General features: G+C 43.4%; 2 protein-coding genes across 15 annotated transcripts in view; both read right to left on the minus strand.

Annotated features, from left to right (window-relative positions):
- The window catches only part of LOC124000614, a 66604-nt gene that overhangs the window by 19087 nt on the left and 35039 nt on the right, over nt 1-12478 (minus strand). For 3 of the 7 annotated variants that reach the window (XR_006832641.1, XR_006832640.1, XR_006832639.1), the window contains exons 1-6: nt 3071-3298; nt 1805-2862; nt 1516-1644; nt 1243-1387; nt 1085-1161; nt 794-848 (exon numbers count right to left, since the gene is read on the minus strand). The gene's annotated coding sequence lies outside the window, so the exon portion shown is untranslated. Of the gene's footprint in view, nt 1-793; nt 849-1084; nt 1162-1242; nt 1388-1515; nt 1645-1804; nt 2863-3070; nt 3299-12478 lie in introns of those variants that run through there. The other 4 variants (XM_046307128.1, XM_046307129.1, XM_046307130.1 and 1 more) reach the window with 4 other exon arrangements.
- The window catches only part of LOC124000610, a 119422-nt gene continuing 110448 nt past the window's right edge, over nt 3505-12478 (minus strand). For 5 of the 8 annotated variants that reach the window (XM_046307120.1, XM_046307123.1, XM_046307122.1 and 2 more), the window contains one exon: nt 3505-4412. In XM_046307120.1, the coding sequence (XP_046163076.1) occupies nt 4367-4412 (46 nt within the window). In that variant the 3' untranslated portion in view covers nt 3505-4366. Of the gene's footprint in view, nt 4413-5121; nt 5265-5440; nt 5729-5911; nt 6044-6133; nt 6239-6546; nt 6622-6732; nt 6772-6903; nt 6979-7055; nt 7118-7706; nt 8200-12478 lie in introns of those variants that run through there. The other 3 variants (XM_046307118.1, XM_046307119.1, XM_046307124.1) reach the window with 3 other exon arrangements.

Genomic DNA, 12478 nt, shown 5'->3' on the forward strand with positions numbered 1-12478 from the left:
AAGAGGGCACAACAAAGCCTATTCCCCCACAAGAGACTGAAAAGATTTGTCATGGGTCCTCAGATCCTCAAAATTCTATAGCTGCACCATTGAGCGCATCCTGACTGGTTGAATCACTGCCTGGTATGGCAACAGGTCGGACTTTGACCTCAAGGCACTACAGAGGGTAGTGCGTAAGGCCCAGTACATCACTGGAGTCAAGCTTCCTGCCATCCTGGACCTCTATACCAGGTGGTGTCAGAAGAAGGCCCAAAAAACTATCAAAGACTCCAGCCACCCTAGTCATAAAATGTTCTCTCTGCTACCATATGGCAAGCGGTACCGGAACGCCAAGTCTAGGTCCAAAAGACTTCTTAACAGCTTCTACCCCCAAGCCATAAGACTCCTGAACAGCTAATCAAATGGCTACCCAAACTTTTTGCACCCGCCCACTGTTTTAAGCTGCTGCTACTCTCTGCATAGTCACTTTACCTCTACCTAGATGTACATATTACCTCTATTACCTCGACTAACTGGTGCCCCCGCACATCGACTCTGTAGCGGTACACCCTGTATATAGCATCGCAATTGTTAGTTTACTGCAGCTCTCTAATTATTTGTTACTTTTATTTAAATTATCTATTTTTTACTTAACACTTATTTTTCTTAAAAAGCATTGTTGGTTAAGGGCTTGTAAATAAGCATTTCACTGTAAGGTTGTATTCAGCGCATGTAACAAATAAAATTGGATTTGAGATGACCTTTGCTGACGAAACAACTTGTGTTAAAGATCTGTCACAAACTACATGCATACCATTTCAGTCCTGGCCAACCAAGCTGTTGAGGTAGTCTTTATGACGTACATAACGCTGAAAGGAGGAAAAGAGAGGAGAGGTCATCATCATAGGAAATAATCTAACCTGCCTGAAAGGCTATAATAATATCTCATCAGTGTACTGTATGTACATACATAAGGACAAATCTGACATGAGGCCACTTTGGGAAACAAAAACATCTTCCAAGTTTTGATTTTGGGATGAACTATAATACAAATATTATTACAGTGCACCAACAGTGAATAACACTACACACTCAAGTCACTCACGTGTATATATGCACTGTTGCTGTTCCGTCTCCTCTGGTCTGACACCACACCTCCCTCTTCTCCCCCTCCGTCTCAACCTTGGGTGCAAACACACAGCATCATAACACAGTAAATGACTGGGAATGTATGAATTCTGCTACCAAGTAAGTGACCCTTACTTGAGCTAGGGGTAAAACATTTTGACTTCAGCATGTGCGGGTCACTGGCCTGTAGGGCTCCTTGCCTTTGTTGAAGTCTGGTTTGATGGTAACCACTCCATTTCCATCTGCTCTTATCGAGCATTCCTTCTCCTTTTGGCCAAGTCTGAGAAATACAATAATAAAATGCCACTTTTCAATGCCTGAATTGGAATCTACTTCAAAGTTATTACATACAAAGCAGTGTAATAAGTGTATAGGCTACATAGTGGTTTTTCCCCTTGTGCTACTCACTTGCCCGCTGGTCCCAGGTTGCCCATGATGTGCATGGTCTGTACAGGTGTGTTGACCATGTGGCTGGTCTTCACAAAGTCCTCCGAGGGGTCCCACGTAATCAGCCTGGACTTGGGGATGGTGCGGTCACTGCAGACCAACAGAATACCACAAACACATTTTGCATACAAGGGTATGGTGTAATGTGAACATAGCGGTACACTGTCTTCAAAGCAGCACGACGCATCAATGCTGCTTCAATTATATTCACTTCAATAATAATTCACTTTGGTGAGTAACAGGGACCTACACTGGGCGTCTGTCCTGTCGTCTGCGTCTGACATTGGCCATTCTATGTGCCAGTAAGGTAGGATTGGACTTGACCTGCGTCACCATACTCTGGGAATGCTGTAGTGAATACATCAAAAACAGCTTTAAAACACTAACGTTTCTTTTGGACAGAAAATAGGTAAATGCTTTGTTTTGAATAATGAAATTGTCACCTCTGCTCCAGCTCCCTCTCTCTGGCGCTCGAGGTCGCCAGGCTGCTCATCATTACGCACACCTGTCACCATTTTTACGCGCACCAGCGCTTCATCGGACTCACCTGGACTCCATCACGTCATTGATTACCTCCACCATATCTGTCATTTCCTCAGTTTCACTCCCATGTCTGCATCAATGTTGTTTTGTTTCTCTTGTCCAGACTCTGTTCATCTCTAGTTTCATGTCTATTTATTAATAAATCCTCCCCCTATACTTGCTTCCCGTCTCCCAGCGTCTTTGGTTACAGAACCGTTACAGAAATGGAGATTCTGTTGAAAACCACCCCTTCCCAATTGGTGTAGCAGTCAGAATCGGTGTAGGTGAAAATCCTGCAGTTCCATCTGCCCCTGGTCCGCTCCTGAGCCATGATCTCTGTGTGGTATTGTCTCTCCAGCGGAGTCTGGCATACTGACTCACTCTGGAACAAACCCACTTCATATTGTGCACACACACACACCTTACTATGCAACATCAAACTATCCTAAACAGTAAATTCTTATTTGTTATAAGGACACTGACTGAACAGCTTCTCCTGCCAGCCTACCACTAACTACTCATCATTTCTGTCTGAAACAAAACCAAGATGTTGTGGTCCATATCTAGTCACCACGAAAATGACATCTACTCAACTAAGAAGCATCTGACATCTTTCTGTTTCAAAACACCTAACATCATCTTACTGTTTCAAAACAGTGTTAACACCTGATTGAGCCTGAGTTGAGGGTGTCCAGCTCAATGCCTCCCCTCTCCTGTTGAGTCAAAACCTGCTGCTGAAGGTGTTGGGAGAGGGCTGCTGTGGAGGTGACTCTCTGAATACGGATCCTGTAAACACCATTGTAAATATAAACAAAGTAAACAGGATTCTAGCTAGCTAAATGCCATTTTTCATGGCAAACTCAGGGATCAGGTCAAGCAATATACTGGGTGTTTATCATCATCTGCTTTGAGAGCTAACGTTAGCTAACGACAGTGTCTTGCTTGTATGGCAATGCAAGGACTAAAAGCCACACAACGGCCAACTGCAACTTACTTAATTGTAAGGTTTTTGACAGCATCCCGGGAACGATAGGCAGCCTCTCCGGTGTCGGTGCTCCAGCCGTCTGCCATGTTGTAACATTGGGAACTTTATTGATGGCTAGCTAACTAGCTAGGTTAGCAACATACACTCACACGCGAGCTATGTATACAGCAGCAGCCAATTTTGTAGCTCGTACTTTTCGCAAGCGTCTGCTCGTTGCATGGTAAAAACTGTCTGCCAGCCTGGTTGGGTTTCTGGCGAGAAATATAACTATTTATTGGTTCACTACCGCCACCTACCGTGGGATACAGTCCAGAGCAGCAGAATAAATCCCCCCCACTGATAGCAGGTAAGATAATATCAGTATTATAATATTCCCTTGATGTAAAAGTTTAAGAACCCCTGATGTAATTAATTAAGACAAAAATCTGTCTGACACAAATAACTGCAATTTAAAAAGCTTTATTGGAAATGCACGTTTCAAACAGCACAATTCAAGTACAGATGAGTGTAGCTAAATCAGATACATGATAATTTAGTTTAAATGTGATGTATTCCTCCAGTCCCAGTTCATTTCTACTCTTTTGACATGCTTCAGACCAGATGCATGCTTCACTTCAGTGTACAATGGTCCTACATTTGCATATCACAGTGTTTGAAGCTTTTACGTTCTGCATCTCTCTGCTGTCTTTCATCTGAAGCCATATCCTCCAAGGTCTAAACAGGTGTAGATTTCCATCTCTGTGTGGGAGACCAGATATTGCAAGGAGACCAGTAAGGGGCCCTCAACTCTTCACTTTGGCCAAAGGAGACCTAAGACCCCAATACCAGTGACACTGCCCTGAGGTTGGTGATGTCCTTTGGATGAGACTGTTGAGACAGAGGTCTTATCTCTCTGTGGTTACTAAAGATGTCATGGCACTTATAACATGAGTAGAGGTGTTGACCCTGCTTCTCCTGGCTATATTTCCAACCCTAAGCATGTAAATCCAACTCATTATCATAGGCTGTATGGGGATCAATATCATTTTTATTTAAATAATGTTGCATGTCTAAAAATATAAGAATGAGACCAATATATGTATTTTGCTAATCATAGTTCCCGTCTCTGAAATTATGTTTGTGTGTGTTGTAGGAATAACCAATACTCAAAAGCTGTGTGTGTGTGTGTGTGTGTGTGTGTGTGTGTGTGTGTGTGTGTGTGTGTGTGTGTGTGTGTGTGTGTGTGTGTGTGTGTGTGTGTGTGTGTGTGTGTGTGTGTGTGTGTGTGTGTGTGTGTGTGTGTGTGGTAGAAGTAATAGTTGGCCATTATTTCTTTGAACATCTCAGTTTGGGCAGCAGCCACTCAAGAAACCTGTCAATCAAAAACCACAGGAGAATAAATAGTATTATAAACTGGGTGGTTCGATCCCTGAATGCTGATTGGCTGAAAGCCGTGGTATATTTAAGCAATAAGGCACGAGGGGGTGTGGTATATGGCCAATATACCACAGCTAAGGACTGTTCTTATGCACAACACGGAGTGCCTGGATACAGCCCTTAGCCGTGGTATATTGACCGTATGCCACAAACCCCCAAGGTTTCTTATTGCTATTATGAATTGGTTAACAACGTAATTAGAGCAGTAAAATTAAATACTTTGTCATACCTGTGGTATACGGTCTGATATACCACGGCTGTCAGCCAATCAGCATTCAGGGCTCGAACCACCCAGTTTATAACAGACCGTATACCACGGGTATGACAAACTATTTATTTTTACTGCTCTAATTAAGTTGGTAACCAGTTAATAATAGCAAAAAGGCACCTCGGGGGTTTGTGGTATATGACCAATATACCACAGCTAAGGGCTGTATCCAGGCACTCCGTGTTGCGTCGTGCTTAAGAACAGCCCTTAGCCGTGATATATTGGCAATATATCACACCTCCTCGTGCCTTATTGCTTAAGTTTGCACTGACACATCAGATAGCTGCTCTTTCTCTGCTACCTCATTCTATTTCTCTAATTCTCTAGTCTAGTATTCCCTGGTTATGTTCCACTTCTCCCTCCTCTATTTCCTTACCTCTTCCTCAGACTCTTCTTTTCCTCTTTCTTGTCCTCCTCCTTACTTTCTCCAACATTTCTCATCTGTTGCATCTTACTAGCCTTCTCTTGCTTCAATTCCCTTTTGGCCTTGCCCTTCTTTTTCTTATTGACCTTCCCTTCCTGAATATTTTGGACAAGCAGATAAAGTAATGTAAGTTTATGGGTTCTCTTCCCTTGAGCTACTATACCTAGAGCTATACTATACTAGAGAAGGACTTATGCTATACTATAGAAGGACTTATGCTATACTATAGAAGGACTTACGGCCAATATTCCCTTCTTGTATTTCCTCTCACCTGTGGGGCCACTCCAGCCATTTCCTGGAGCAGCTTCCTGCCGGTCTCGCTCAGGTTGGTGATGGGAGCCAGGCGAGGGCTGTGGCGGTATGGGAAGTTCTCTGTTCGGGGCGGAGCGATAATGACAGGGTTGAGAGGAGTCCGAGGCCTTGGAACATTTACTGGGTAGGGAGAGCCTACAGCAGAGGGCAGGGCCCATAGGGCTTCAGCCAGGGTCCGGTGTGCTGAGCTCACAAGAGGAGAGAGGCCATTCTTGACAGATACAGGACCTGAGACCTTCCGTGGGCTCTGTAGGACCAGAAAGTAAAGTAACATATCAGGAAAGTGCTATGTTCAACACAATCTGTAGAAATACTTTATAACTACTCTATACACATTGCAGATACATGACTACCCTCAATAAGTAATTGTCTGCACCATTTCCAATCCCCCATGTATATATATAAAAAATATTTAATATGCAGAACTTACCAGGAAGTCTGACTCATCGAAGGAGTGGAGAGACAGATCGTCCTCGTCCATATCCCTCACATCAAGCTTTGTCACCTTTCCATTCTCAACTTTCAGCTTTGGGGTCCTCCTTTCATGATCCACATCATCACACTGTGTATCAGAGTCAACTAGTCAGAGACCATCCTCCTCCCAGTGATGTCACTCAACAAAGACATGGACGGTAGGGTACAACTCTTTTACCTCAGATTCACAGTCAGTGAAGGAGTAGATGGAAAAGTCATCAGAACTGGAGGATGAGATCACGTCATGATAATTTATCTCTATCAGCCGAGTCACCCTTCCAGACTGAGGAGACAGAGAAAGGCATGTACTCATGGCAGCCATAGAATACACTGGCATTGACCCTCAAGGAAATGTAGAATATGTAGGCAATCCAACATGGTTGTACAAGTAGTGAGTAATACATGGGTAACTGAAAATGCAATAAATGCAACTCCCATAACATTAGGGGTGGGGCAAAAGACCTTCCATAGTACAGGATTCTTAAGCATCTCGAATGGATAATTGTCAATTCAACCAAGCCAACCAAAATGGCCATATGAATCAACAGATTGATCTAACTGTTGTGTCTCTATGGGAACAGCAGAGATGACCTGGTTGAGAGGCTCTGGATTGATGCTCCATCCATCCCCAGAAGTCTGGTCCTGCCCATAGCTCACAATGATTGGCTGTTAACAGTAAAGAATGAATTCAACACTGTTTTGCTCATTTTGGCCTTGAATTGTGTATCAATAAATAATATAAGGACTGTTATGTGGTTGAATTTGAATGTGACTTACAGGCCTTTTGTGGATCTGAGGGGTCTGCACTGAATTAGACTGTCAAGACAGCATTCAATGAAGTTAGATCGGGATATCTGCATTTGCTTTAATTCTGAGAACTGCAGTTTGTACATGCAGAATGCTTAACTAATGTGTATGTGTTTTTGTTTCAGGTCAGATATGACTTACAGGCTTTGGCCTTCTGTGCACCTTGCCGGTTGGCCACAACACGGAATCAGGGGTGTTCACCCTCACTGGTTTCAACTGTCAACACAACACTCAATTTAAAATGTGATAATATAACAAAAACAGGACAAAACAAAGAAATATTTGATATTTACCACATAAGGACGGCGTCTTAAAGCTCTTTTGATTCTCTCATCATTACGATCCATCTTTCTTTCTGGGGGAAAAATTTCCAGCAATTAATTGACTCAAAACACATCCTGACTCACACACAGACACACACACAAAGATGGCATCCCCAATGGCACCCTATTCCCTATATATGTATATATATGTTGGGAAGGAGGTGCACCAAAAGGCCAAAGATTACCTGCAACAACCTGAGTGAAGAAAACTATTGTACAGATTACATCAAATCTGAACACCGTTTATGTAGTGACTTAATGCATGGTTACGTCATTTTGGGTCACAGCTTTATGACTGCGCTTAACACGTCACAATAAAAACGCTTGTTTGGAGCCGGACTGGTTGTAGCTCAATAACGAACGTGATGTGCTTATTATATCTTACTGACTGAGTAATGGTTGTATCGATGGTTGGTTGGACGTTTTACATAGATAGGCCAACATGATATCAATAGGAAGAAACCATTCCTTACCAAATATTTTTTGTATTATTGTTTTACTTTGAGTAACATTAAGGGACCACAATAGAAACCGTTTACTTTATTGTGTTGTCCCTGGCCTGACACGTTTTATTTGATTAAATTGTCCAATCAAATATATCTAACTTTCTATCTTACTCACATGAGCTGTTGAGGACTCCTTGGTCATCACATTTCAGGCACAAGCCAGCAGGTGGAAAGGAAGCGTCTTTAAATGCAGCACTGCCTTTAACGCACTTTATGGTCTGCGCAACAGTATCTTTGTGGTTGTGAAAGTGATTAATCCAAATGCGGAAGTTCAGTACATTTGTTTTGGTTTAGCAAGCTAACTTCTCAAGTCTTGGCTAAAGTGTTGTGCAATATTGGAGGAAAAGTGTCGTTATTGACATTTTGTATTGTGCTTGATTATCCTCAAGTAGTTTGACAAGTATGCACTGAGCTTCAACATGATCACCCAAATAGTTTAGAAAGATGTGGTTCAGAGGTTCAAGAGTTTTACTCCTGAGTTCAGGCTAACAAGTGGCATTGTTGCTGTCATTATAGTATTGTAATGAAACAGACAGGGAGCAGGTCTCGAAGCCTCGGACCTTCTAGCCCACATATGTCAGAGTCAAGGCCCGCGGGCCACATCCGGCCCGCGAGAAGGTTTTTTACGGCCCCTGGGATGATCTTGATTTATTATTAGAACCGGCCCGCAGACCGCAGCAAGCCGGCAGCCCGCAGATCTTTTACACGCACCAATACTACATTTCCCACAATGCAACGGTGACGCACCGAGCAGTAGGCTGCTTCATTTCAATATTTATTGGCACAGCAGTTGTCAGCATCACAGTAAAATTAACTTTCAGATACCCATCAAAAATGGCAAAACGGAAGGTGGACACTGAGAACCGGGGGTTTCAAACAAGGTGGGAGTCGGAGTATTTGTTCACGGAGGTAGCTGGAAAACCTGTGTGTCTTCTGTGTGGAGAAAGTGTGGCGGTACTGAAAGAGTATAATCTGAGACGACATTATGAAACGAAACACGCGGACAAAAACAAGAATATGGACATGGAACAAAGGCTACAAAAGGCAGAGGAATTAAAACGAGGCCTCAAATCTCGACAGGCTCTGTTCAAAAAGCCAAATCACAAGGCCAGGCTGCTGTCAAGGCCAGTTTTATTTTGGCAGAAGAGATCGCTAAATCAGCCCGGCCATTTACGGAGGGGGATTTCATCAAAAACTGCATGATTAAAGTTTGTGACGAAGTTTGCCCAGAAAAAAGGCAACTCTTTTTAAATGTGAGTCTGAGCAGAAACACCATTGCCGAGAGAGTAGACCAGTTGTCCATCAATCTAAAAGAGCAGCTTGTGAAAAAGGGAAAAGATTTCATTGCATATTCCTTGGCTGTGGATGAGAGCACCGACATTTCTGACATTGCCCAGTTGTCAATTTTCATCCGCGGAGTGGACTCCAGCCTAAGCGTGACAGAGGAGTTTTTGGCTTTACGTCCTATGCATGGCACAACTACGGGGCATGATTTGTATGAAGAGGTGTCAAGATGTGTAAATGAGATGGAGCTGCCTTGGGAAAAACTCGTGGGTTTGACAACCGACGGAGCACCTGCGATGTGTGGACACAGGAGCGGACTGGTGGCGAAGATACGGGAAAAGATGCAAGAGGAAAACGCGACAGGTGAGCTGACAGCTTATCATTGTATCATACACCAGGAAGCGTTGTGCGGTAAAGCCTTGAAAATGGAGCATGTAATGAGCATAATCACGCACACAGTTAACTTTATCAGAGCCAAAGGTTTGAATCACCGCCAGTTCAAGGCATTTCTGACGGAGTTAGAAACGGAGCATGGTGATTTGCCTTATCACACAGAGGTGCGATGGCTAAGCCAGGGAAAGGTGCTTCAAAGATGTTTCGAGCTTCGTGAGGAGATTTGTCTGTTCTTGGACAGCAAAGGGAAAGACACAACACAACTCCGAGACGAAATGTTTCTGTGTGAAATGGCTTTTCTGTGTGACATTACGAGTCATCTGAATGCAATGAACTTGCAGCTGCAGGGTCGGGATCGTGTCATCTCTGATATGTACAGTACAGTGAAGGCATTTAAAACCAAACTGACTCTGTGGGAGACGCAGATGCGGAAAGAAAATTTGAGCCACTTTCCCAGCTGCCAGACCATGAAAGAGAAGCTCTCTACCAGTGCGTTCCCGAGCGCACAGTTGGCTGATAAAATAGGTATGCTTGCCGCTGACTTTCGACGCCGATTTGCTGACTTTGAAGCACAAAAAAGCAGGTTGGAACTGCTCGGTAACCCATTTGCTGTTGACGTGGAAAGCTCACCACCAAACCTCCAAATGGAGTTGATTGACCTCCAATGCAATGATGCACTGAGGGCAAAATATGCGGCAGTGGGTGCTGCGGAGTTCGCCCGTTTCCTCCCCTACACTCGACACAATGCCCCAGCTGCGCATCCAGGCTGCTCAAACGTTGTCTATGTTTGGCAGCACATACCTGTGTGAACAACTGTTTTCTTTGATGAACTTGAACAAAACATCACACAGAAGTCGACTTACTGCTGAACACCTCCACTCAATTCTGAGGATTTCCTCAGCTCAGAGCCTTACCCCGAACATTGATGAACTTGTGGAAAAGATGGGACACCACCAAGTATCACCCTCAACCTCAAACAAGTGAACATTACTGTGCAATCACATATTTAGAGTTTTTACTCAGTTCAAGTTTAAAAGTTAAAGTTTAATATTTGTTTTCACTGCATGTTACTTCTCCTTAAACAAAGTGTTGTTTTTGATTAATAGATTTTTGCACTTTATTTTATTGTATTTCAATCCAATTATATTTTTAAAATATTTCAGTTGAGTGGATGATAGAAAATTGCTATTATTGTTTTTTTCTTTGAAGTAAATTTAGCCCACTTTTGCTAAAATAGAAAATATAGGCTACTGATGGTGCCTTGAATACCGGTTTCTTTCATTTAATGTTCATGTTATGGGGATTTTTATATAAAGGAAATTTGTCTTTTGTGTCTGTTGAAAATTAAAGATTACTGACAGAGCCATAAGAAAATATTGCTTTATTTATCTGATCATATTGGAATATATTTGTTAGGTTTTCAGTAGGTTCAATTAGGTTCACTAGACTATATGCGTCATTTAAAAAATTTTCAATGAACATTCGAACAGTCCGGCCCTCGGCTTGTAGCTAAATTTTTTATTTGGCCCTCCGTCCATTTGACTTTGACACCCCTGTTCTAGCCCGAGGTCCGGCGCGCTATCGCCTGTGCGGCAAAAGCATGCTCGTGCCCAGGGTCGTTACAGTATCGTCCGTTTTCTTTACAGTCACTACATATTTCGGTTTATCAGAAGATGTCTAAAGTCTTGGAACTACAGTTTTTGCCAATGGGCATGGTACGTTAGCAAGGAGGAGTTGAGTGACTCAAGAATCATGCTCGGTAGCTAGCTACTTTGAATGGGTCTGATGTAAAGTTATCTAGCGTGCTACAACGTGTAGCTAACGTTAATGACGTAACAGATGGTGCCAGTAGGCTACAGCAGCAAGCTAGAGCACAACACATCAATGCCGCTGATGTCTGTCAACCCGATAATATCCGTTTAATCCCCTCCTCTTCCTTTGCGGTACACAAGTTCATTACATACTCCTTCCACCACCTGACAGAGACCCAGATACTCCTCAGCATTGGGGTTCTGGTGCTCCTCTGTGGTGGGATTGAGAAGAGTGTGGGCACTGTTTGGTTCCTCCTCATGTTTCAGCTGCTCTCTATCAACACAGGGGTGTTGTACACAACCGTGGGGCTGGTACTGTTTGGTGCATCTGCCCAGAATCAAGTGGAGGGGTTAGTTCCTGTATCCCCCTCCCTTATGGGTATGGCCACAGTGTACTCACTTATGGTTAAGGGCTTTCTCATAATCACCCACGTTAGCCCTGGCCTGGCTGTTTCTAGTCATAGTAACACTTTTGGTCCCACACTCTCTTCCTCTGCAACCCCATCATAGCAGGGGGGATCTCTATTACTCCAACCTTGTTGAATATAACTGTGATACACTGCAGTATGTCACAGCTTTAAGTGGGTTTAATAGTGTAGTTAAGTGGTAATATGTTTATGTGCGGCGCTGTGGTCTAAGGCACTGCATCTCAGTCTACAGTCCCTGGTTCGAATCTAGGCTGTATCACATCTGGCCGTTATTGGGAATCCCATAGGGTGGTGCACAATTGGCCCAGCTCTGTCCGGGTTTGGCCAGGGTAGGCCATCATTGTAAATAAGAATTTGTTCTTAACTGACTTGCCTAGTTAAATAAAGGTTCAATTAAAATAAATCATATGCTTGAAATGTGTGTTGAGTCCTCATGCTGAACATAACAGGATGTTTTGTTAGGAAAATCTACCATCACTGTGTCACACATTCTCCTTATCTTGCTCTGGTGAAACATACGGAAGGGGCTGGCACCCACTTCTAGACATGTCTGATGCTAGAGTATCAGTCCTGGATAAGAAGATGCCTTTCAGGCTGCTCAGGGGCAACTCTGGTTTTAGAAGTGTTTTTTCTCCCCATCCGGTCAGATAAATAGTCCAAACAGACAACCCAACCGCGTCCTCATGGCCCTAAAGCACACTTTTGCCTCGTTTTGTATCACCTTTCAATGATACATCTGGGGGGGACAAAAACACAATTTCAGAATGGGGGGGTCTCCTCTCCCTGTCCCCAGTGAAAGTTGTGCCCCTGAACATTGATGTCCTGTATGACCCTACATAAATAGAGAAGGAAGACGGTCCACCCACCCTGAGTACTGAGAAAGCACTAGACGCATCATTTATCCCACAAGACGAGAGTTCATTAAATGAACATGATTGTTGGATGCAAGCCAGAGTACATGATGTACTACA

This window comes from Oncorhynchus gorbuscha, linkage group LG16 (assembly GCF_021184085.1).
Source record: "Oncorhynchus gorbuscha isolate QuinsamMale2020 ecotype Even-year linkage group LG16, OgorEven_v1.0, whole genome shotgun sequence".
Taxonomy (NCBI): domain Eukaryota; kingdom Metazoa; phylum Chordata; class Actinopteri; order Salmoniformes; family Salmonidae; genus Oncorhynchus; species Oncorhynchus gorbuscha.